The sequence below is a fragment of the Triturus cristatus genome, chromosome 10 (genome assembly GCF_964204655.1).
Source record: "Triturus cristatus chromosome 10, aTriCri1.1, whole genome shotgun sequence".
Taxonomy (NCBI): Eukaryota; Metazoa; Chordata; class Amphibia; order Caudata; family Salamandridae; genus Triturus; species Triturus cristatus.
Window position 1 is genome coordinate 1,017,087,699 of NC_140593.1, and position 26,591 is coordinate 1,017,114,289.

A 26,591-nucleotide genomic window follows, 5' to 3' on the forward strand; every position below is an offset into this window, starting at 1 on the left:
CCACTCACTGATGCAGCCACCGACATATCCACCCACACACACACACAGATTCTGTCACCCACTTTTTTGGGAAAATGTCATGAAGATTGGTGAAACGACTACAAAGTTATATGCAACTCAAAAAATCCTTTTCCTATGGAAGCTAGGTCCTAACTATAACTACCTACATAGCAACTTTCAGTAGGTAATAAAAACACACACACACACAAGTTTGCCAGTCACTTCAGCTGCTGCCTGGAAAGTTTCAGGGTTATTCATCAAGCGGGGGCCAAGAAAAAGGGAAGGGGGGGGGGGGGGGTGACCAGTATTCCCCCATGCAATTTACCATAGGGATTTTAAACACCACTTCGGCAGAAACCGGAATTACACCAAGTGTGTCAGACTACTCACACACCCACTCATAGACCCAGTAACTCACTCACAACCACTCACACACCCTCTCAGACCCAGAAAACCACTCTCATACCCACTCATTCACAGCCACTCGCATGCCCACAGACCCACACAGCCTATAGCATGCAGTGACACACCCATAAAAAAAAAAAAACACCCCCATTTACACAACTGCTCACACCCCCAGGTTACAGGGACGTTCTAGTTAGGAACTAGCATTAAAAAAAAAAAAAAAAAACACAACATAGAACGTCGGTGATAAAAACCCACAAAGGTTCAGGGACATTATAGTTGGGTTCAGATTTTACACACAAGACCAAAGGAATTTAGCAGTTATAGTTATCTCAAGTAACTTTAACTTGTGCCCTAAAGAAACTATTACTCCTGCCCTTGCCATGCACTGCTAATTACCCCACATTACATCACACAACACCTTTTATGACATCATTGATAATATCACTGCAACAGTCCGTGGTCAGTGACAGTGATGTCACTGCCCATGTCATGAGTGATGTAATATGGTCATAAGCAGTGCTTTGCAGGGACGTAAGTTACAGTTAGCTGAGGTAACTAGAACTGCTGAATTTCACTGGTTTTGTAGGAGTGAAATCTGAGCCCAACTATAACATCCCTGTAACCTTTGTAGATCTATACACACACACTATATTGACTATATGCGGAGTCAGCATGACCCGCTATGACCCTGACCAGAGGTCCACAGTGATCCAGTGGGCATCTGCCTTCTCTTTTGTTTTGTGTGGGTATGTCCCGATTCTGTACTATTTATTTTAACTCTGGTTTCCTTTTTTGTCCACCGACTTCCTTCTTTCACCAAAATGGATCACATGAATCTAGCAGTTTCAAGTTACGAAACTACTAGCAGAGGTAATTAGCTGGTTTCTTTTGCGGCAAACCTGGTCTAGATTTATATGCTATGCAAAGACAATACCACTGCATTTTCTCCATGGTGATGGGAGAAAATTGCTAGCAGTACCAAAAAAATATTTTAAAACCGTCTGAACTACTTTACTGAGCCCCCCTTTGAGATTGTATGCACAGCAGACAGTGCTTTGTGAACCGGCTTATAGAGGCCCAACCTTGTACTAAACAAACCATTAATGGAGAAGTTTCCAATATATGTCAATAATACCCCCATCTTCCAGGTCATGGGGCTTTCATTTCTACAGCCCGACCAGAGAGTAGCTTAATTTTGTACAATCCATCTAGCTACTGTTTCCTTTGTAACATAGATGGATTGTATAAACACTTAACCTAACATGCAACATGTTTTCGTCTAACCAGAGGCGCACATACAAAAAAAAATAAAACACTGCATTTTTCCTCATTTTCTGCATGCAACAGGTGACAGCCCTGGTGACACTAATATTAAGTACTACGTTTACAGCTGGAGTACTTGGAAGCTGGAAAAGAGGTAAATGAATTGCTGGATTCATATGAAAATTGGATACAACCATAGAAATTAATTTCACATTCTGTTCGGTAACCCCATTGAACTTGTGAATTTAAGGATGTTGTGCTGAGAGTTTATGAATTACACTAACCCGTTGTAATCATGTGAAGGCAATTAGAAATGCAGTCTTTAAATTGTTTTTTTTAGACTTGCTTTATACATCAATTTAAAAGTGGTCTCAAGATAGCAATACCTAGGGTCTCAAAAATAATAATACTTGGAGTTAAAGTAGAAACTACAAGGGAAGAGGAGGAACAATTAGTTTGCTCCTTTCAAGAAATCTCGAATAACGGGCCTTACAGTCACTCCCTGTGACATCTTTTATGTACAGGCAATCGCAGGTAGGTGTTCTCATACGTGATACAAAATATGGTTAGCCGTTTAGTAAGTATACAACGTAATCAATCAGCGACGCCTACTGATATATTTTACGTTAAACTTGTTCCCATGATTAGTTTCTTCTAATCATGGTTGCTTTAAGGATTCGAAGTTGCTCCTATGTGATTGTGGCAACGTCTCAGTCAATGATACATTACATATTGTCATGAACTGTATAAAACATAATAACTTACGACACGTTTTTGCAACCACTTTTAAAACCATTGAAGTTTACTCAAGTTAGGTCGGCCCTGCTGTATTAACAGTTTTAAAAAACCTACAGTATGTTTTCTTTCTATTACGTTATCTCATTGGCGTTCTAAAGCAAGTGTAAATTATGTGGATGTCAATTTTTGTATTTTGTTTCAAATTGACTAGTCTTTCTTTGGTAAAATCGAAGAAAGAAATTGATTGTTTAAACTTAATGAATGTTAACTCATCCTCCTTAAGTTTTGAAGACACCGTTCCTAACCCCACCTTATAAAGAACATCCATTTTGGCACAAAACACTGCTGCGGACCTTGCAGCTTCCCTATGACATTTGCACCATTGTGGTAATGCAAAGTGTGGGAATTCATGGAGGACCTAATACAAGGGCCTGAATTTAGCAGCAGGGCTGTGTCCGCAGGGTTGGGAAGAATGGCAACTGCTTAATCTTGTGTTGACGCCTGTTCATAAGGTGCGAGTACCATGGCTGGTATACCCAATGTAGTACAATAAGTGTCTCTGCACCGGTTGATGGCCAGGAGTATTAGTACTACCAGTAAAAATAAGTAATCAAATGTTCTATACCATTTCCCTGACCGTATATTCCACTGAAATTCTGGACGTCTGTAATTGGATAAAAAATATTTTATTTGGTCTCTGGAAGCAAACAATTAAGGTGGGGGGGGGGGGGGGGCGTTACCAACTTTCTAATATGGTTGTCATTCATAGGAAGTGCCTATCCGTTGGCTTAGTCTTCCTGCCTTTACTCTTGGTTTGCCTGGCATGTATTGGCACAAATTAAATCTGGTGTTAAATGTCTTGAGTCAATCTTGCGCGTGTGTAGGACTTTAGTTTTCATTTCTTGATTATATGAAACATTGCTGTGGTGTGGTCTGTATACATTCTGGACTAGTGGGCCATGAATCGAGCATTGGAAAGTTATTAGATGCAGAAATAAAACGTTAAGTTCTAGAACAGTTCTAGGTTTGATCATGTTGTCTGGTTAGCCCGACACCCAAGTTGTAGGCTTTTGAGACTAACACATCCACACCATGTGTGAATCATTTGTCATTTTAAATGTGGGCACTGCTTCTTTAAACTTTGTCATTTTAGATTTTGCCAAACCTTGCTTGTGACGACCACTATATCCTTCCAGCCACCCAGTGTCTGACCGAAGGTTTGTCACCCTTTCTTTTGTGGGTTGCATTTGCAATCTTGCAAGCATTCCAAACTTCATCACAGATCTCAATGTCCAAGGTGGAGGTGTCCAGTAGTGGAAAAACGGCTACTGAAATCAAAGCACCCTCATGCTTGATGGTATGACCATTGCTGTGCCCTATTCAACTACGCATAAGAACATTTTAATGAAGTGGGTGTCAAACTGTTCAGGATTCCTCTTAACCCGGCTTGGTACCAGTGATTAATCACCTGACTGATACTGTTCTGACATTGCAGGAACAAGTTTCCCTTCGTCAGCCAGTTATTCAGATATGGACACGTGTGGATACACACGTGTGTAGTTTCTCACCTTAGACGTACAGTCGTCAGTGCCAAGTGATTTGTAAACACTTCCAAAGCTGATTTTACCCCACAACACTAAGTGATCTTATGAATAACCCCATCACAAACCTGCAATGTATTCGGTGTTTTCCATCCATCGGAATCCATATGTAGGCATATTTGACGCCTATGTAGGCTGATCAGGAGGGTGGATAGCTTGTTGCACAGTTGTCATTTAAAGACTGTCTTGACTAAGTTGTTCAAAAATGCAAATCTCAAATAGGTTGTCATGACGAGTCATGCTTTTGGATTGAGAAGTATACAACGCAGTGTTTTTCCTTGTGTTGTACTTTTTCTATGCCTCCTCTGAGCAATAGTATTTGTATCTCCTACAGTAGGAGAGGAATGTGATCTGTTAGGTTTAATGTCTTAGTTTTACAGCAGGTGGTTTCTTCACCAACTCTATTTGGCAGCTAAATCTAATAATGCTTAATATCCACTTGTTGGAGGTGAATGCATGCCATTACTTCATGTAATTCTTCAGTGTACCCACCCATTTGATGTTAAGCTACTTGGAACAGACGAACGAAATAATTTTTTTAGATTGCGTACTCGCTATGGAGGTCTGGCTTACTATTTTTGCTCAGAATTGAAAGGATGACAGCTTCTCTTGCAACTTTAATTCTAAATTTTGACATCACTAGGAGGCCCGGATGATGGAGTTTGGTCTCTTCAGTGCTGTAGCCCCCCCCTTTTTTTTTTTTTTAATATAGAGTCTGCCCTTTATCAATTTCGACTATGTAACGGATCTTGTGCAGATTGTGGTTTTTCTTTTTTCTTTTTTTTTTTACACTTCCAGGTACCAGTGCTTTGGAAGTAGCTTCAGTTTTGAGGTTTAACACAGAAGGCAAAGTAGAGAAACTGCTCTTTTGTAAAGGATTCCACCTCTCCAGGAGAACCCTTGTTGCTCTTTTAGATGCTCTCAAAAATACAACACAAGGGGGCGTGGTTAAGATGGCGGCTTAGGCGGACGTGCAGTTTCGCCTCTCCCACAGGTGGCCCACGGAAAGCCCAGTGTTCGGCTGTTTCCAGCTGGCTGACATCGGTGTAAATAGCCCAGGGTGTGCCGACCGCAGCGGCAGAGCCAGGAGCGTGGTTGCCGCCCGCCGGTGCGATCCCGGAGACCCGCGACATCGGGTGAGAGAGGGGCGTGGCGTGGTTGAGGCCTGGCGCACGGAGGAGCGGCCTGGACGAGTCAGCGGCGGCATCCTAGGCCGGATGGCAGTCGGACGAGGGCCCGGGAGGCACTAGGAGACGCCAGCGCGTCTGTGGAGGATCCTGGCTGGCCCAGCGTGAACCAGATTGGTGCCCTTGCCTCAGAGAGCGGAGGGGCAGATCGGCCTGCGAGCGGCGTGAGGAGCCACGGAGCGGCGTTCCCGGCCCATGCGGAGTGGGGACGGTGGTCCCGGAGCGGAGGGACGGCGGTCGGCTGCCCGGAGGAGTCGCGAGACGTGGACCGGAGCGGAGCCTTGGGGACCCGGCGAGATCACAGCGACGCCCAGGCAGGTGATCGCGCTGCTAGCGCCGGCGGCCGGGGACCTGGGGCAGGCAAGTGGGGGCCCCTGGCGGGAGCCTATCGGTGCCATCTTCGAGGCGCGGAGCTCGGCGGCGCGCCTGTGAGGCAAAGACACTGGTGGTAGAGACCAGGGGCCCACTCTGGTGGGGGCAGCCACACGGAGGAGCAGCGGGCGGCGTCCCGGAGTGCCGACTGAGGGGCCATGGGACTGGAGCATAGGCCGGAGTCGGCAGTCTGCATACTGGTGCTGGTGCTGGTGGAGGGGTAGCCCTCTGGCTAGGAGCGCGCTGCCTCGGGAGGAGTCCAGGGGCAATTGGCTGGAGGCGAGCCTGCAGAGGGGTGTCTGCCGCACGAGGAGGAGCAGAGGAGGCCCGCTGGATCTGTGGTGCGAGGCAATCGGGGACGCGGTGGCCTGGCGAGGGGCCCTGAAGGAGACAGTCGCGGCGAGGGGGTGAAACTTGGGCCCAGTCTCCCCTACAACCGTGCAGTGGTCGGATTCTGGCAGACGCCATAGCAGTGAGGCGGAGGAGTGGCGCGGAGAGCCCGGTAGGCACCTGAGCAATATGGAGTGACCACGAGGGGGTCACGGAGGGTGCTGCCCGGCGTGGACTCGGCAGTGCATGTGGCGGAGTTGAAGGAGGCGGGTAGCGGGCCGGCATTGGATGGTTGGCGCGAGGCTCCAAGCCCTCTGAAGGGTGCGATGGCGGAACCTACGGCACGTTATGGTCCCTCCGAAAGGCCGCAGAGACAAGACATTGAAGGAGTTATTCGCGAAACCACGGGTGGGGCCTGCAGACGGTGGTATGGCGACGGGGGCGGCAGGCCTCCCGCCTGTGCAGCCGGAGGGTTCTGAACCCATCACGAAGTCCTTCTTAGAATCCATGTTCACAGGTCTGCGAACCGACATCCAGAATCTACAGAAGGATTTCGCAGCGGAGTTCAAGGAGGTTCGTAGGGATGTGGACAGCATTGGGGAGCGCGTTGCCACGTTGGAGGATAAGGGGGACGGCCGAGACACGGAGCTGGCGGCGCTGCAACAGGAACTCCTGCGGCTCCACGACCAACAGGTGGATCTACAGTCACATGTAGAGGACCTGGAAAACCGGTCCCGGCACCATAACATACGCATTCGAGGGGTGCAGAGTACTGACGATTCTAAGGACCTCTTCGCTTTCACGAGGGAACTTTTCAATCATATCCTGGAGCGCCCGCCGGACTCGCGAATCGACAGAGCGCACAGGGTGGGGCCCCCGCGGCAGCCAATCTGCCCGATATCCTGGTATGCATACAGGACTACCGCACCAAAGAGGAGATACTACTCAAAGCCAGTCAGCAGCACCCTGGGAAATTTTGAGACCATGCGCCGGTACTGTATCAAGACCTCTCGGCGCTCACGCTTCACAAACGCAGACTTTTTAAAGCCGATCACAACGCACCTCCGACAACGCAACATTCAGTTTAGCTGGGGCCACCCTTTTCGCTTGGTGTTTCGCATTGTCAGCTGCGGTCCCTGTCGGAGGCGGCTAAGCTGTTGGGGGTGGATCTCCCACAGGACGATAGTGAGGCAGAGGACGGCTCAACGGGTGCGGCGACGACCGGGCCTGGCTGGCGCCGCCAGGGCCGCCGTAGACGTGCTAAGAAAGCTCCGGCAGCGGAGATCCTTCGAGGACAGCAGGCGGCACTAGATCTCTGCGGAGTGCCTCGACCGATGCAGCTGAGTGATGGAACTGGCTGATGGTACCTCTGGCTCATTGAATGTGTCGCCTGCGGGAGGGGTGCCTTCTCACTGTATCGTTGCACCTGGCGTCCCTACTTCACCATCCACTGGAACGTGGAGGACAATGGTTCTGGACTTTTGTTGTTCCATGTTGGGGGGGGTTGGAGAGGGGGGGGGTTGGTTGGGAGGTTTGGGTCGGGGTTGGGGGGAGCGGGGCAGGGAAGGGGGTTCCACGTCCATCAGGGGGAAGAGTCAGGACAGTTGCACGCACACAGGGCACACTCACCACTTACCCCTGTGGCACGGCTCCCGCGCGGCCTGCGCAGTCCACATGGCATGTTCAGGAGGGAACCCGACGGGGTGAATGGCGCCTCACGCACTTACAATATTGACCCTTAATGTTCGGGGTCTCAACAACCCAGTGAAACACAGGGCCGTGCTGTCCTGCCTGGAGAACTCCCAGGCAGATATTACCCTCCTCCTGGAGACCCATCTACTAGCACAGGACTGTCACCGGCTCAAATTCCCAATACAGCTCTTCTCTTCTAGCCCCACCAAGACAGCGGGGGTAGCGATCCTAGTGGCCCAGCGGTTCAAAGGGGAAGTATTGCAGAAGGAGGCGGAAATCAGAGGGAGGCTGCCGATTTATAGGCTCGCACTGGGAGGCATAACCTTCACCATCGGCTCGCTCTACGCTCCCAATGAGGGTCAGGAACGCTTTTTGCAGTCCGCCCTCACGGAGGTCACGGTGACGAGTGACCGCCATGTCATCCTGGGGGGGGGGGCAGATCTGAATCTCGTATTTGACAACATACAGGATAGGTCTTGCCAATGCACGCATCAGACGGGCGCCCTTTCAGCGGCGGGCTTTGCCCGTCTTCGAGAACTGGGGCTTGATGATTAGTGGCGCGCGTTCCACCCACAGGGCCGGGAGTTCTTACTACTCGCATGCACACAAAATGCGTGGCTGGACTACCTTCTGGTTTCATCGGCGGTCAGAGCAATGACAACGGCTGTTGAGATAGGGGTAGCCTCGCTTTCGGATCACGCCCCGGTGTTTGCGAGTTTGTCATTGCCGCCGGTGGTGCGCCCGTATAGGATTTGGCACCTTAGAGACACCCTGCTACACCGGGAAGACGTGCTGGGGCAGATTCGCGGATCGATCACAGATTTTCTGGCGCATAACGCCAATACTGACACTACCCTAGCGACACAATGGGCTGCGATGAAGGCAGTCCTTAGGGGAGAGTTCATTGCTATCTCGACAGCCGACAACCTAGAGCGGCGGCAAAAGCAGGAAGAGCTAACGCAAAAAACCAGGGAGCTGGAGCAGATGCACCAGAGGACAGGGGCCCGAGGGTGTGGCGGCAGCTGAGGGCCACACGCCAGCAGCTAGCAGCGCTGGACCAGGACCGAGCGGAATACGCGGCCCTTCGTTTAAAGCACGCTTATTACACGGGCGGGGATAGGTGCGGACGCCTTCTCGCGCACAAGCTTCGGGAGGTCCGGAAACGTCAAGGGGTCCAAGAGACCTGCCGGGAGGACGGAAGGAGAGTTACTGACGACGGGGACATAGCTGATGCCTTCCAGGCATATTATGCTGACCTGTATTCGGACTCTCGGCTAGCCGCCGACGAGGGGACTGCCTTTCTGGATTCGGTCACGCTCTCGGCCTGACACAGGCCCAGGCTGATCGGCTCGATGGGGACATCCGCCCGGAAGTAGTGATTGCGGCGATTTCCCGGTTGAAACTGGCGAAAGCTCTGGGGCCAGATGGCTTCACCGCCATCTTTTATAAGAAGTTCTGCACCCAGTTGGCGCCCCTCCTCACCAGTCTCTTCAATTCCTTCTTGGTCGCGGGAGCCATCCCTCCGGGCCTGTTGGGGGCCCACATTGTAGTCATCCCCAAACCAGGGAAAGACCGGACGCGCTGCGGGGCCTACTGCCCTCTCTCGTTGCTGAACGTCGATCTTAAGCTTTACTCTGGCATCCTGGCCAGCATCTAGTATGCCGGGCCTCATTGACCCGGATCAGGTGGGGTTCATCCCAGAACGTCAGGCCACTGACAACACGTAACGCGTCCTGCATTTGGTCGAGAAAGCCTCTCGTACAACGGGTGAATATATGTCGCTCACGGTCGACGCCGAAAAGGCGTTTGACTGCGTCCACTGGCCCTACCTGGAGCAGGTGTTGCAGCGGATGGGGCTGGGCGAGAAATTTCGCACCCATATTTTTAATTGCTACAAATTCCCGTCGGCAGTGGTCTGGGTAAACGGTCACACGTCCACTAGCTTCGCCATAACGAGGGGCACGCGACAGGGGTGCCCACTGTCGCCGCTGCTTTTTGTGGCGTATATGGAACCCCTCGCCCAGAGGATCAGACAAAATACGGGAATCTCCGGCATTAAGTTCGGGGGGGTATACCCATACCATCAGCCTCTATGCGGAAGACGTGTTGCGGTCGCTGTCGAATCCGCGGGAGGCGTTGCCGGTGTGCGTAGCAGAATAGGACGCCTTTGCGCGGGTAGCGGGGTTCAAAGTGAACACGGACAAGTCAGTGGCCCTCAGCCTCTCTGACTCCTTCCACCCGAGAGCACTTGCAGAGCTCCCTCCCGTTTCAGTGGGCAGAGGAATCTGTCCCATATTTGGGGATTCAGTTGCCGCCTACGCTCCCACGAGTGGTGGCCCTTAACTACGCCGCTTTGCGCCGGAAGATTCGCAGAGAGCTGGGGCGATGGAAGCATTACCCCCTCTCATGGCTAGACAGGGTCGCGGCAGTCAAGATGACGGTACTACCCCAGATCCTCCATCTCTTCCGCACCATCCCGCTCTACCCGCCAGCTGGGTGGCTCCAACAGACTCAAGCAGAGCTGTCCCGATTCATTAGGAACGGCCGGAAACCGCGCATGAAGGGGTCACTGTCCACTCTCGCACCTGAAGACGGGGGACTCGGGATCCCTGATCTTCGGATCTACTTCTGGGCCACACAGCTGCGTTATCTGGTGGAGTGGAGCCGCTGGGAGTCGGGATCAGGCGGTGGCTGCCCGGCCCCTACAAGAGATCCCCTTCTTGCGTAAACACCGGCCCCCCAACCTTTATGCCTCACACATCACTCGGGTCCCTCTCGAAATATGGGACCGGACTAACGCTCCTAATGAACTCACTACCTTTCCGTCCCCGCTTACGCCCCTGTTTGACAACCCGGAATTCGCTCCTGGAATGGACTCGGCGGCCTTCAGCGGGTGGAAGCCAGCTGGCTGCCGTTTCCTGTGTCATATGTATGATGCGGAGGGGGTGTACCCGTTCCAGCAATTTCGCCAGGAGTACGGGCTGCCGGAGGAGGAGAGGATCCGCTATCTCCAGGTCAGACATTGGGCGCTTGACGGGTGGGTCCACCCGGTTGCTGACCGGCGGCTCCCAGTACGAGCGGTGGCTAGTAACGCGATCGTCCGATAAGCAACTCATCTCTGACCTGTACAGAATGCTTCAACTGCAATTCGTGCATACGTATAATGCAGGACGGACACGCTGGGAAAGAGAGCTTGGCCGGAATTTGACGCGGGAAGAGTGGGGGGGGGGGGGGCATAGCTTACAGAGCCAGACATTCTGCTTATCACATGGGCCACAGACACCCTCACGAAGATCACGACCTATTGGTACTACACCCCAGAGCGCTTACACGCAATGGGTGGGCGGCGAGATGCACACTGCTGGAGGGGGTGCGGACAGATTGGAACCCTAACTCATCTGCTATGGGAGTGTGAGAGAGTTCAGGCTTACTGGACCCAGGTGCTTGAAGAGGTGGACAAACATTTCGACACTGCGATCCCGCGCTTCCCAGCGTACACTCTTAGGCCTCCCTAATCCTTTAGCATATCCGCTCAAATTGCGCAGGGGACGACAGATCGCGATAGCGTTGGGGTCAGTGGTGCAGAATATAGTTACTCACTGGCGCACTCCCACCATACCGACGTTTACAGGCTGGCTCTACCGGTTGTGGCATGTCCTGGGTATGGAGAAACTCTTTGACATTGGCCGGGGAGGGTTCTAGGTTTGGGGAATTGGAGGCCCTTTCTAGCACCGTTGTCCTCCGAGTTCAGGGAGGTTACTTGTCCCCGCTATCTGCGGCTGCTGCGACTACCCGAGGACCAGACAGAGGGGTAGGGCTGGAGAGTGACTGAGCTTCGGGAGGCGGGAGGATAGATGGACGTGGAACGGGGGGGAAGGGGTGGGGTAGGGGAGGGGGGTGTTTTACCTTCAACATAAAGTTTGCTCCACGAAAGCTACCAGGAATCACGTCGAACTCCCCAATCCAACCCACGATTGATCCCGACCGCGGCCGGGATAGGTGGGGTCCATCCACCGCTCAGAGACTAAGCACGGAGTTCGCCGCAAGAGCGGTTGGAGCCTCTTTGTATGTTTTTTTGAAATGCCAATAAAAGATTTAAACCGTAAAAATACAACACAATAAAACTGCCAGATTAACTGGTGCCAACGGAATGGATGGACATGGTTCCATCTCCTAAGGTGGGCGATCAATTTTAATATTTTGCCATATGATGGCCTCATCTTGCCCAGCAGCTCAGTTTCACTGTGCTGAGTTTGGCTGCTACCATTTGCCCCTTTGCTTCATCATGCCCTCAATGTAATGCACATGCAGGTGTGATTATCTACCTGTATTTTCACCCCTACCCGGTTTGTTTGTTCCCCATGTTTCAAATAACCAGTTTGAATAGGCATCTTGACTACACTGAATGCTTAAGCAAACTTTGAGCAAAGCTCCTCTATTGGAGACAAAATGACAATTTCAATGCCTTTTCAAACTTGGAGGATATCAGCGTATTCTTATGTGTAGGAAGGAGTTGAGACTTGAGTTTTAATCTCAATAATCATTCAAAGTAGAACAAGTATAGCTCTTTAAACCATGTTGGTGTGTTTGTTTTGACTCTGAATTAACTGACTTTTCAGTACATTTCTCGATTATTGATATTTTTATATCATGAACCTCCATTTTGTTTTATTCAGAGGCACTGCATGCTTCTGTCAATTTCAAAGTCTACCAAATTTATTTTTTACGTTGGTTGGGGGATCTACTATATTATCTGATGGGGTGAACCAGACATCGGATTCATGAAATGGTTCCCTCTTTGGTACCTTCAATGTCACCTCAATCATGCTCTTCAAAGGGAGGGAAGAAAAAACAGCATGTTACACAACCTTCAAACTTATGGTCATGGGCTTAAGTTGCAAGCCCCAGTGCTCCTTAGGAGCTGCATAATTTATGGACAATTTGGATACAATTTAAAGACAGGCTCTCCATAAACTATAACCCCAAAATGGTGGCAAAAGGCTTCTGAGAAAACTTACTCCAAACTTGGATTCGCAAAACAGTAATCTCCTGTGGCTGAAGACTTCTGTCTAGAGTTTGATTTCCAGTGTTTCCCAAACAGTGGGTCCCAATCCATTGGTGGGTTGTGATCAGATTTTTGGTGGGTCACAAAAGTTCAAACAATAAATTAAGGGGCCTTTAAATACTGCTTTACCTTGTCATATTTGCCATGCTTCAAAGGTCCGGCTATGTGTTCTGACAAATTGCTGCTTATGTTTTTTTAACATGGTAATTGGGGTTATACAAACTGCTCTCACTTTGCAGTCAGAGAAAGAAAAGCAAAGTGACATATGTGACAATCTTGCGGGGGTACAAGGAGTTTGAAAGGAAAGGCCCTAGGATGTCATTTGTTTGTAACACACAACAAAATGTACATAGCTGTAATTGAACTGTACACAATCAGCAGTTAGGAAAGCACAAATGAAGAACATATAAAAAAATAAATCTTGATCGTGATGGAAACAAAGGTTTTGATGGGAGCAAAACAAATCAAGACACTTTACTTGGTGATGTGCAAATGACAAATATTCATTGAAACCCAATATCTACACATTAATTCTGTACAACACAGTTGTGTCAGTGAAACTATACGTCTGTATAAATTTAATGGCCATTTAAAAGGAAAACATGTCTGTAAATAACATTGCACTATCACACGATACTTTAGTTATACAAAAACAAAAAAACAAAAAAATACTGTCTTCTGACCAGTAAAGCTAGCGGAGTCCAAAATGTTTTACAAAAAAAATAGGTTGTGGTTCTAAAAGGTTTGGGAAGCACCGAGTTAGACTATTAATCCAGATTGCAATGTCTCGCATCTAACTCACAAGTACAAAAATTAATGGAAATGGCCAATACATATTGCTGAGGTGTGGGATTCTTCCTGGGGAGTTATACGGACTCTGCCCCATTGTGAAAACCAAAATAAAACATGGTTTCTAACAATAGTCCTAGACGCAGCTACTACATGGGAGAATCATCTAGATTAGATGCAACATTTCAAAATGCAGTTACCAAGTTCACTTTGCATTAGCAGTCATCTCAGTATAGCAACGGCTAATGGATTAAAATGCCCCAGAAATACTCCTGGCCTATTATTGGAGAATTCAACATTCAACCAAAAATCATTTCTGTTAACTGCAACTAATCAGAAACAGTGCATTCAAGCCGGTCATCTGACAAAAACAAGCAAAAAAAATTAGCAAAAAAAAATACCCCCCCAAAAAAATACCCCAACTAGCCATAGATACATGAGAAATTTGAATGTCAAACATAATAGATTTTATAAAATACTTAACAGGAAAAAGTATGTACCTGCATGCAGGGCATCCGCCAACTACAACAACGGAGGTGGTAGTAGTCGGCTGCTGAATGATCGTATATGTGCTTGGATATGGCGGGTGTGGGAGTGGAGTAGCATACCCTGAAAGAGAGGGAGGGAGAGACAGACACTTGTAAGTACCTGGATAGTATAGTACACTGCCAGCAAGAAAGGCAAATTCCAATTAAATGTTAAGGAATGCAACTCTAGCACTACATTGTGGGAATATTCTAACCCAAGTCTGAATCTTAACTCCGGTTAGGCAATTTTTCTGAACGAGCACAAATGATGTGGACAACGAAAGTCTAGTTGTTCCGTACTACGGATAATTTTACATCCAAAATGGCCTGCAACCCAGTGTAGTTTTAATTTTCAAAATATGTGTAGTCATACGAACAAAAACCCTACACCATCACGTTTTAAACTCTAATTTACCATCACAGTACTCTAGTAACTCAGATTGGACAGCCCAGTGCTGTAACCAGATAAAGACTATATAATAAATACCACAAAGGGACCTGCAGAGATGTTCAAAGCTGCCAGTACACTGAAAAACCATATACCGCATGTTTGTCCCACACACCTAATCATCCACCACACTGCTATGAACTGTGTCCCACAACAAGATAAGCACACCTCCGTGGTCCTCGATCACGACACAAACACTGCCTACATCGTTGCTATAACCTAATTGTTGCTAGTTGGTGCATCTTCCTTATTCCTGTTCTGTCCCTTGCTGCTCAGCCATTAATGATGTCATTTGGAATGTTGAGTGTGTGGGACTTGAGGAGATGTCAGTTGGAAGAGATGGGCTGAGCAGCAAGGAGGCTGCTCCTGGTGGGGCATTATATGAACTTTGTAACTTAACAAATAAACCTACAACTTGTTCTATGTGACCTGTCTACGAGACAATCTTCATTTTAACACATCGGATAACAAAGCAAAAACCCTTTCAACCACGCGGCTGGCATGGTGCAGCTTGCTACACATGTAGGTAAGCGCTTCAATGACCACTTGGGGCTAGTAAGCGCAATAAAAAATGTTGAAATACAAACACTGAACAACCATGCTTATACATAGTCAAAATAATTTGCAGGCCGATGTGCATTTTATTTCACTTTCAATCAGGCCACAATATATATCAAGCCAGTTACCAAATGTTAGACTACGCACATTTCACCAAATAAAGGTAAAAACATTATTTCGATTGACAAAAACATAACACATTGATGAAACTTTGTCAGAGATATTTATCTGCCTAATGTGAGAGACACACACAAAAAAAAAAAAAAAAAAAACACATCGGGAACACCACTGTATCCATCAGGCCCCAGACACTGCTCTAATTCAGGAAAGAGTTGAGGCCTTGCCTCTTTGAAGTACACCACAATGCATTAAATGTCCAGAACCCCTCATATTACTTGTCAACTTTATTCTAGTCTTTGACCATGTAAAGCGCTCGCCTGCCTTTTTGCTAGGTTTGCGCTATAGAATTACTATATATACACGGAATAAGTCCAGCTTATCAGATTTATATAGTACTGCAGGTAATTTGACACTTCTTCACAACATTGCGTAAAAAAGCTCTCAGTTGCATGCCAATCAACTTACATCTACCTTAGGAATCAAAATATTGTACATACTCTAAGGTTTGTTTTAATCAACCTAATCATGAAGAATCACTTCCTCACACAAAATTAAATACCGGATCAAAAAGAGTAAAGCTCATTAACTGACACCAAGGGCATCATTTGGATGTTAGGCAGAGCGCCAACAGGGCGTCCGTGACAGTGGTCTGCCTGACATCCAGGGCAACGGTCCGACTGCTGGATTAAGATACCAGCGATCAGAGTGCAGCGGGCGGGGCGAAAAGACCGCCGCCTCAGACAGGCTCAAGGAGCATGTTGGGCGGCATTCGGACAGTAATCCCTACAACGAAGGCGGGGCCTGTGCAGGCTCAGCGGTAGGGATTACAATGTCCATTTCCCAAAAAAAGGGACTATGAGGGCCCCTAGCAGGGACCCAGCCCACCGTGGGCCTCTGCTATGAGGCGGGGGGGTGAACACATACGGTGCACCCCCCTCCCCCCTCCCCCCCCCCTCCCTCCCCCCAAAAAAACATCCATGCACCATTGCGGCTTGTGCAACGGCCCTCTTCTGGCCCGCAGCACAAGCCGCAATAATAAAAGGCATGTTTATGACTGCCTACACGGTGGTCTCATCTTAATATGAAGGGTGGAACTACCGACTACTTGTCGGCTAGTCTCCATCCAGATAAGATGGCAGTCGGACGCTTGTCTGACCGCAAGCGAAATGAGGCTCCAAGTGATGGGCAGAATGAGGATTATTTTTGGTAGCCCGGGGAATTGGACTCATTTTCTCACTGGTCAAAAATGCCAATAGAAATGGGCAGACAACATGGACACAAAGAACACACACAAATTCAATGATAAGAGCTGAAGTAGGCTGAAGCAAGAAGCTTTGAAAGCATGGGAGATAAACCCATTCACAGCTTATGCTTTTTCAAGCTTCCTCAGGCTTTGCATGGTTGCTTCCCTCACCACACTGAATTCCACAGCTTCACACACAATTCCTAGTGCCCATATTGTTACACCCAGCTGGTCTACAGCCTATTAGCTTTGTTAATGTTTTTAATCATGTTGAACAGCGTTGTGGCTGCCACACACAATATGACCCCCCCCCCCCCCCCACCGCCCCAAATACACAACCTGACTGTTGCATCAGTTTGTAGGCACACACACGTATGTATTCAACAGAAATGCACCCACTTACAAAACGCACCGTTTTATTTACCAATTTGAGATAGATAAGTAGGTTTACATTTTTCTTTTTTTTTTAAACTAGCGCAAAGGGGTAGTTTTAAAATGGAGCTCAAAGCTCCTTTTAAAAAACAAAAAACTGACTTTCTGGTTGGGATGGGTGGTGCTGAACCAACATGGCAGATGGGGGAAAGCAACAAGTGGGAGAGAAAATGGGCAGAGGAGAGCAGCATGGAGTGGGGGGATTGCAGAAGCACAAGGGCGAGAGAGCAACACAAGTGTGGGTGGTATGAGAGAAGCAAGTGGACTGAGTGGCGGGGATAAAAGCTGGCAAGGAAGACCTCTGAAAATCGCATGCTCTCTAATGGAGTGCTTAAACAAAAAGAAACAAGCATTTGCAATGCAATAGGTCTCGCATTATTGAAGTTTGAGCTATTGGCATTGCTAAATAATGCAACACCAATAGCTCAAACTTTAATAATGCTTGAAAATGCACAATTTGTGCGCTACTTTTTTGCTCACTCGCCGCGGTGCAGTACGACAATTTTACGCCACCACTTTCAAATGTCACCACTGGCCACTTACCTGGGGATTCCTTACAGCAGGGTGCATATACCAACAGGGGGAGTAAGCAGAGCATGGCACTCGCAGCCCAGACTCTCCAGACGGAAGGGCATAAAATGGACTGACAAGGTAGTGAGTTGGGCCGAACAGTGATGAGTCTACCCCCAGCGCGATCAGACAAAAATCCGCAAGAAACTTTATGACCCCAAAATCGGCATGTATTATTGCCTCAACAACTAAAGGAGTCATAAATATGACAGGACTGGATTGATATATGGCAAAGGTGATTTATGACCTGTCATGCATATGGTCTGACATTGTCCGAAGTTATTTATGGCCTGCAAAATGATTTATGGGCCTGTCCTAATGATTTATGACTGGCCATTGTGAGTTATGAAGGCATGACGCAAAGTATATCATACATGTTAAATACAAACCCCGACTAAGATTTATCTCAAGAAAAACATACACACATCTGATTTAACTTTATTAAAAAAATTATGCAAGTTATGACATGCATGTACAGGTTGGAGTGGGCCTAATGCGGGGGATATAATGCAGACAGGCCTGGCCCTGGGCCCAGTTCGCCCATGCCTTGTCTACATTTTTTCCTAGAAACTATTATTTCTAATATATGTCCTTTACTAGTAATATTCTAATGTACTAAAAGTAAAATGATATATATTTTTTTTTTAAAGAGTTATCATATTTTTAGCCTTGCCGTTCTCGCACGATGCACATGCCAGGTAGTTGGATGGTACAGCCCGTTCTCAGGCTCTTAGAACAAAGAGACTCTTTGCTCTGCTGTGGCTCAGCACTGCCTGTTAACTTGCTGGCTTGCCCACCTCTAATATTTTCGGGTCCTGCGGCACTCCGGAGCGCATGAATGTCTCAATGTCAAGGTCCCACGGAGATCCCGCGTGGAGAATCAGCTCTCCAATTCTGGAGTTCAGGAAATACACTTTTCATTCATAATCTTTCTGACATGCTTGCCTTTGCAAGACACCGGATGCCAACGGCATCTGCTGTTTTACCCCTTGGAGCACGGACATCTGACTCTTTGGTAGTCCGATCAGGTCGTTAATGAAAAATAAAAGGAAAAAAAAATCCTTCTGTACAATGTTCGCAGTTTTTAAAGTTTTTTTCAGTCTCATGAAATCATTAAGCCGAACAGAAGTATCCTGCAGACACCAATCAAACAGCATAGTACACAACGTTTATTTATGCGTATTTGTAGCCTTTTTCTGATTAAGCAGACACCTGCTGCCCCACGTGAATTCTCCTGAATAAAGACCAGTTTTGTATTATCACTATGGCGGAATTGCTTGTCGTTTTTTTCTGTAAAAAGCACCAGAGCCCGCATTACACATCTCCCACAGGAGTACCTGTTGGTGCTCACGTTGTAACTGGGGCAGCGGTGCATGTGATTCACGCGTGGGGGGAAAAAACACAAAAAAACGTCATCGGGAAAGTGAATGCATCCGGAGGCTGGGCTTGCTCCAGAGCAGGGAGGTCTCCTCAAAGCGCGCGCTCCGACGACGTAGAAATAAAAAAAAAATGCGAGATATTGAGACTGGATGAAACCACATCCTGTGCAAAACATAAGAGTGATAATTGAATTTAACATTGAGCCTGCGAGTCCGGATCCCCCGGGGCTGTATTGACAGCAGGGATGAAAGGGCACAATTCACACCAAGTCTGATTGACTCAAGCACCAAAGTGCACTCAGCGGTGAAGATTGTCGCATTGACTGGAAGACAAAAAAAAAAAGCCATTAATCAAGCAGGATGGCTCTGTCTCCCTTCACGCCCAGGGAGGAGGGAGATGCGAGCAGAGCATCAAAGGGCTGGGTGAGAAGGGAGGGGGGAATGCAAGGGTCAAAGCAGCGAAAGTGAAAGTAATGGAGCAGAGCCTCAAAGGGCTGGGTGAGAAGGGAGGGGGAATGCAATGAGCAGAGGAGCAGCTGTGCACGTGCATGTGATCTCGTGCACTCAAGGTTTAGGCCAGCCAAAAGACTGGGTAGCACTTTGAAAAACCCACATATAAATGTCTCTTCGAGCCTTTGGCTCACGAGACCTAAAAAGTAGCTCCTTAAAAACAAGCAGAGGGGGCACAGGAGCCAGCCAAAGAAAGAGGACTAAAAAAATGACAATTAAAGAAACTAATGGTAAGCAATGGGTGGGCTCCAAGCTCCTGTATGTTCTTGGTAAGCACACAACATGTATTTTGCAACCAGACATGTGCCTTCTTGACGGCCTGACCTAAAAATAACCTTTTTTGGTGGATAACAAAATATACCAAAAGCCAGATTTTAATTTAAGCAGTGCAAAAGTTAAGAAGCTATGGTTAGGTAAAAGTAGAAACTAAAAACGTATCTTTGGAGAAGATTTTGACCAGGATAAAACAGTACAACACCTCAACAACCAGTATGTGCCATTACAGCAGTAGCTTTGGGAAGGTACAGGTTCAAACACAGGATGGTTATGCAAGATGGACACTATCATCACGCTGATGCAGTAGTCAACTTAAAGGCAGTAGAGTCAAACAAGATTTTGGCCAATCAAGAAGGCAAAAACATCCCTGTAAAATGTATCACTGAATAATACTCCTATTGGAGGATTCAAGATTTGATATGGGAAAGAAAAAAAAAAAAAACCACGGCATAAGGATGTGGGCACAAACAAGGCAGTAGCTGATGGGAGCTGTCCCAATGAGTTTGCGTGCGTTAATGACATAGGCTCTAGTAAACAGCACACATGGTACGGTCGCTAAAAGCAAAAATCATTTGCTGTTTTATAGAGTAATTCCTTTTTAGGTGGAGCCTGGACAGTGCATGTGCTGCTCTGCGAGGCATGCTGTATTAGAGTATGGACTTGAAGCCCAGCCCACCCTCTACCCACATTTGTCTTGGCTTGTGTCATGGTCCTTCGTAAATGCTCACTTCTGAATTGTTAATAGGCTTGTTAGTCCCTCATTAGTGCCGCCTGGTACTCATTTGTAACATCCCATGAGGACTGGCCCTTTCACTTCGGTTGTTACATGGTATGTGTTATTTAGTCTGTAAGCACTATTTACTTTAATTAGTTTCTCCTACTGAAGGCATGACATGCTTTACTGCAACATTCAGCATGCCATGTGCGCTTTCACTTTCCAAGCAGCCGGGAGCCTTGAAATGCAATAGGTCTCGTATTTAAAAGTTTGAGCTATTGGAATTATAAATGACAATGCCTTTTATTTAGGTGTTAATTCTCAAAACAGGTAAATAAAAGGCAGTCATTAACAATGCCAATAGCTCAAACATGCAAAACCTATTGCATTGCAAGTGCTTGTTAATTTCTGCACAGATTTACTGGGAGAGGCAACCAACCTGTGCAAGGGGTTTTTATAATGTTGCCGTGCTGCTGGTGGTGGAGGTTTGAGAAAATGGGCGCTGGTAGTTTTACAAATTAAATGCCGTTTTGACTAACCTAAATGCAAAATGTACAGTCCTAACAAAATGCCAAACAAGGAATCAGGAGAATTTGTAACTTTCTGGAGCAGGGCAACAACTTTTACACATTATGATTTCACGGAAAAAAACAAAGTACTGCCAAACTTAAAAACTAAAAGTGCATCAGAAGCAAAAGAAACAACCCAGAAAACCTATTCAGAAAAAAATACGTTTTTGTCTGGTACGGGAAGTTAATGGGAAGTTAATGCCTTCCTCTGTACAATTACACGAGTCCACTTTCTCCTTTGATTTGGAAAATGAGAAGTTTACAGGTTCTGATCCTCTCTGCAATGAGGATGCATGATATCCAGGTCATAGGACAATAGACAGATGGGAGTGATTGGATGCAGTTGGGTTTTTTTCCCCACCATTTTCATAACACACAACAATCAGTCATGCAGACCATACTCCAAGGGCCACCTTCAACCTCATATGCAAGATTCACACTTGAGGCAGACTGAATCCCAGCATACCCGGAAACGTCAAGGTATTTGCTTCCTTTAACACCAGTCCATCACTACAACAGATAATAACTGGTGCTCACCACAGTCTGCGTATGGACGGTGTAACATGTGAACCTCAAGAAAAAGAAAGCCTGTCCGTTTGATGTGTGCTAACCCCCTGCACAGTGGAGAAAAAGCTTTAGACTTGGTGGCATGCTTCATCATAGGGCTCCTCCCGATCCGCTGCGAACGGGGCGTGCTGCAACCTGTGAGTTTCAAAAGAGCACTGAATGGTATGCTCTTAGTGATGAACAGGAGTAGGGGGATGTAAAGGTTAAAAACACCTGCATATGAGCAATGCTTTAATCCGTCCTCCAGCTGGTAGGTTTAAAAAAATGGGGAGAGAAGTAGAAAGATAGGTTACAATGTCCCTTCCTTTCTATAGGTCTACATGTTACAAGCCAATCCCCATGGCTTTTCTTCAGAACCAAGGATCCGCCTCCCCGATACCACTCCGAAATAAGTAGATTTGACATAAAGTGACTGCACACTCTGAATGCTAATAAAAAGTTAACACCTACTTGGGGTTACTGCTTAACAAAAATGAAGCAAAACTTTTGCTTCAAAAAGGTCCACCGGTGGCTAAGAGAGCCTGTAGTCACACTTGCTTCAAGGGGTCACCTCAGCTAAATCACCTATAACCACTGAACTGGTACTAGATCTGCACTTAACCCCAATACCTATTCCCGTACAAGAGTAGTTAAATCCGCTACTGCCTTCATTAAATAAAATCATCAATAATACAAAAGATGACGAACTGAATAGTACCAAAATGCAACCAAGCAGTATTATTTTTTTAACACACACACACTCTGAAGGCAAACATTTAAATCCTTATGAATGACAAAACCACATTGCTTATTATAGGATTGTGAGCCTGTATAGGACAAAAAATAATTCACAAGGCGAGAATATGTATAGGGACTACAAATTTCAGGAGCTTAATCATCCAATTCAATAAGAATTATACACACACACTACCATGTAAAATAGTGATTAAAAATAAACTTTCGACCCACTCAATCAATGCTAGGTGTGCAACAAAGCTGCTATACAAGATTAAAGTTAAAAGCATTTTCAATGCAAATCACAGCTGATGTGCAGTCCAATGACTCACTGGTTCAATTGATCTACTCAAGAGCCCTAGTGGGCATCAGTTTGCCTTATTCCATTTGACTGCATTCCCTACAGCCTTTATCATGAACAGATGACTTCAAGGGTTCCCAGTGCCACCTCGAGGAATTGGACTGCTCTGCAAAGGAGCTGTCCATCCTGACCCATGATGCAGGCAGTGCTTGCCTCCCCGACTGTTCGGATCCCCAGTTCCTCTTGGGCTGGATTAGTAAGGGCATATGCACAATGTGAGATAGGGACTCGCTCTTGTAGTTGCATCCTCTGCAGCATTTGCATGGAGTTTCCCTATTGTGAATTCTAATTCGCTCCTATTGCTCAGCACCAAGAGATGGAATTTCAGTTACATTAATTGCTTTTTTGCCGCTATATCCAAATTCATTACATAACTTAGCCTTTAGTAAATTATGAATGGGGGGCAACAAATCTTGTTTTCAACTTTGAAAACTACTACAGTCTCCATTAATTAAATTCTCTGCATGGACTCCTTGGCTATTTTCTTGAAAGAGTTATAGCTCGGGGTACGATCCAAGAGCTCCTTAAAAATAATCAGTTATTGAATTTTTTACTAGGATGAGCGGAGTATTGTTTATTTGTCTGCAATCTAGTGAAGTCGATTGACTATTTACTGCAATGGTTAAGGACTTCAATAATTAAGTACATTTTTTGAAATTGCCTTTTAAGATTATTTTATTGCTTGCATTGTTAAGACTTCTGCTGAAAACAACAAATGAAATGTCAATGATAATTAGCTCAAATAAATTACAACAATCCACTATGTGTGCCTGTACACAGATTCTCTTGGGAATAGGAGGTGGCCATTCGGTGTATAATGTACCGTGCTACTGCAGCATCACAACCACTAGGTATATTCATATGGCGGTCATCTCAAACACTTAGCTGTGATCAGTCCGGCTTCATTTACAGAATCTCATTTCCGCACTAAGTTTAAGCTACTATAGAGCAGCCATTAGGGGTAACTTGCCATAAAATGGGTAACTTTGTATGGTTTTGCAGCCTTTCATGGACAAACACTCAAACAAAATGACAGGTCACTGGAAGTGTGTGTGATCCTGTTAAAGTGCAGGCAACTGAGCCTGGACGAGCACCCGCGCAAAAGTGCCATCCAGACTATTACAGCACTAGCTGAAGTCAAGCTCCTTATGGTGGACCAGTGAAGACTTCGGGATGCTTCGGCACATTGACTTACCTGCCCCAGTCTCTGCAGCATTGTTGCATGGAGAGAAGGCTGTCGAGGACCTTTCTCCCTTGAAGCCCAGCAGTGTTCCTGTTCGGACACTGCGGACATTATGAATAAGTCTGCCTGAAGAAAGGATGCCAAGTAGGATCGTTAGTGTTTGATGGACTGGCCATATTGACGGACTTTCCTGATGTCCCACATGCTCCAGGGGGTCCAGTGCTGGTGGCAGGTTACGGAGAAAGGAGGAGCAGACTTCAGTTGAGAACTGAACCGAACTTCTTAGTCCTACCTAGCAGCATTTGCACTATTCCTTTGAGCAAGTCGAGGGTTTATAGCCATTAAATGGTCTTTTTTTTCATGGCCCTGCAAAGGATTTTCTGTTTGACATTTTGTTTGAGGAACCGGTTGGCTTTCTCCGGCATGAAAAAAGTATAATTGTTTTTACGTTCCACAGGCTCCTCAGACTCGCAGGGTACAACGTTGCGTGTTGTATGCCAAGAGCACAGCGTATGCATTTGATGCCACTGTACTCCCTGCTTGTTGCCTGGGCAGTGAGCATAAAGGCAGGGTAGAAGAAGATTCTAGCACCCAGATATAAAATGTGTTTCTATCCAATCACACACATAGAATGATGGAACAATCAAGTAGCTTAGTAATTGCGAGTGGATGGGCTTGGGTGGAGTGCTTGAAGGTGGTCTAGGAGTGAAGATTCTATATCAGCTTTCAATTGTGAATATTCGCAACAAAGATAGATTTATTGCCAACTGTTTCCATAATCAGGTTCTTTATATACGACTCAATTCATTGATGTATTCTTCACTACTACTCATGTGCTTAGTAAGTTTGTAATTTTGCACTTCACTGACCCCCATTCAGAGTGTTCTCCTCTGAACTTGGGCTGCTAGTCCAATCAGGCAGTCAAAAACCGAAATCCACATCCAGGGGACAGCCATGGAATGATCTCATCCTGAACTGATAAAGAACCTTATATTTGAACCTCCTCGTATTTCACTTAAGGAAAGCACCGAAAACATACATTAGACTACCAAGCTGCTTACAACCTCGGAGTCTGTGGCACTGCTCCTTGCACTTTATCCAAGAATCTAGAAACTTTTCTTCAGCTGCACCTAGTGTTAAGTAGGACTTCTAACCCAATTTCACAAAACCAGTACAAAAACAAACAAAAATAAATCACTCCTACAGTGACGGAAGACCTGACTCAGTGATATCTTGTCTGACTACTGCTTTACAAATTTCGGTTTTCTGAACAGTCCTTCGGATCAAATTCACACATTTGATCAATAATGAGCGGACATCTCTGGAGACCCGATGGGTTCTAGGCTCCCTTCTTGTCAAGCCCTCAGTTTATTTTTGCTACACCCTTACTTACCCTGAAAGAATGAGTAGTTCTGCACAAATGGGTTCTCCAGGCATGCCAATAATGGGAGGAATGTGCCACAACATCCATCCTGTCTTACATTTTTCTGTCTGGCACAATGAGAAGGCCTGGTAATTTTAAACCACAACAAGCCGTAACAAGTCTGAAGGAGATAACTTTTAGCATTTGAGCTTGAAGGAAAATTTCTCGCAGGAAATAGATTTGCTTCAAATCAGAATGTCATGCGATTTCAAAAAAAGGTAGACTCTCAGATCAGCTATTTTATTTCAGATCACCTTCTGTATTTTTGGCAGAGGTCTGAGATTGACTGCACAAAAGTGTGCTTATATGTAGTACTACAATAAGTATAAAAAGAATTTAAGTGAGCTTTATTAAAGAATGAGCATTTTTACGAGTGCGCAGAGGATCTCTTTCCACTCAACCCAATGGGCCACTGTAGGTGTACAGCATCCGAGCATGCAGCGGTCTCTTTTATGCTATCAGGCCCCACAATTATCTTACTACCAGGAACAACTCTGGAGGTCAATAAACTATGTTAAGACACCGAGCTGCTCCCCATTTGGGTTCAATGAGCTTTATCTGGGAGAAGGCCGAACTTGCATATCATGCGGGCTCATGACTGGCACTTCTCCTACCTTACCCAGCACGCCTAATAAATCCCATAACACATTAAAGAGTGGTTCCTTAAAGGAGGAAACGAGCTCCAGAGAGGAGAAATAGAGGCTTCCTGATTAATGGCAGATCCCTAGTTGAAAGGGAAATAGAATGTGCTGAATTAACAGTGGCACACGACCCTCACTGGAGTTTTGTCATCGAAACGTGGGCTCATGACTAGTCAGGCCCAGACTTGGTGTAAGCCATTCCCCCAGGGGACACCTTTCTTACATACGATCTGAAAAACAGACTAGGTGGAGATCTAGCAACTATACAGAAGGCAAAGTATCATTGCCATATGGAACTTATACAGAGCTCTACCCCCCCCCCCTCCTTTCAGGACCCAGATCGGTCTTTATTCCAGAATTAGCCCAAGTAATTGAACCCTTCTTAGAAAAAAGATAATTTTACAATTCAGTGAGATTTTAATCTTTATTTAGAGTATGTCACGTGTAAAGACTCAATGTCATTTCCGGACACTAGGTCCTGCTTCGATCTCTCCAGGCTGGTTGATGCCCCTACACAGTGCAGGGCACACAATGGATGGAATGTTTTCTAATGACTCCCGGCTACAACTCAGTGAAGTGCTCCAACTCAGCTGGTCGGACCACTATGCAGTGGGATTTACACTCTCTTGGAGTCTTAAGCAAGAGGACTCGAGTTATGCTAATAGAGGAGTACGCAAGAGGAATTGGAAGGGATTTGGGTAAATCGTCTCTGCTGCTGTTAGAGCCAGTAATAGGACGGACCATGCGGATGTTGCTCTGGCCACAGTGGAGTTCTCATTCTGGCTCAGTTCTGATTTGGATTTGGTTGCCCCTCTTAAACAAAACCCAAAAGCAGAGGCAGCTGCCAACAGCTCCATGGTTTTCTGATCGGCTCAGACAGCTTAGACAATCTGGTCGTCGGAATGAACGA

General features: G+C 46.5%; 1 protein-coding gene across 1 annotated transcript in view; it reads right to left on the minus strand.

Annotated features, from left to right (window-relative positions):
• BRI3 (brain protein I3) overlaps positions 1-26,591 on the minus strand; it is a 159,607-nt gene that overhangs the window by 95,446 nt on the left and 37,570 nt on the right. Inside the window, exon 3 of the mRNA XM_085629006.1 lies at positions 13,946-14,054. Within this exon, the coding sequence (XP_085485132.1) occupies positions 13,946-14,054 (109 nt within the window). The remainder of the gene's footprint in view (positions 1-13,945; positions 14,055-26,591) is intronic.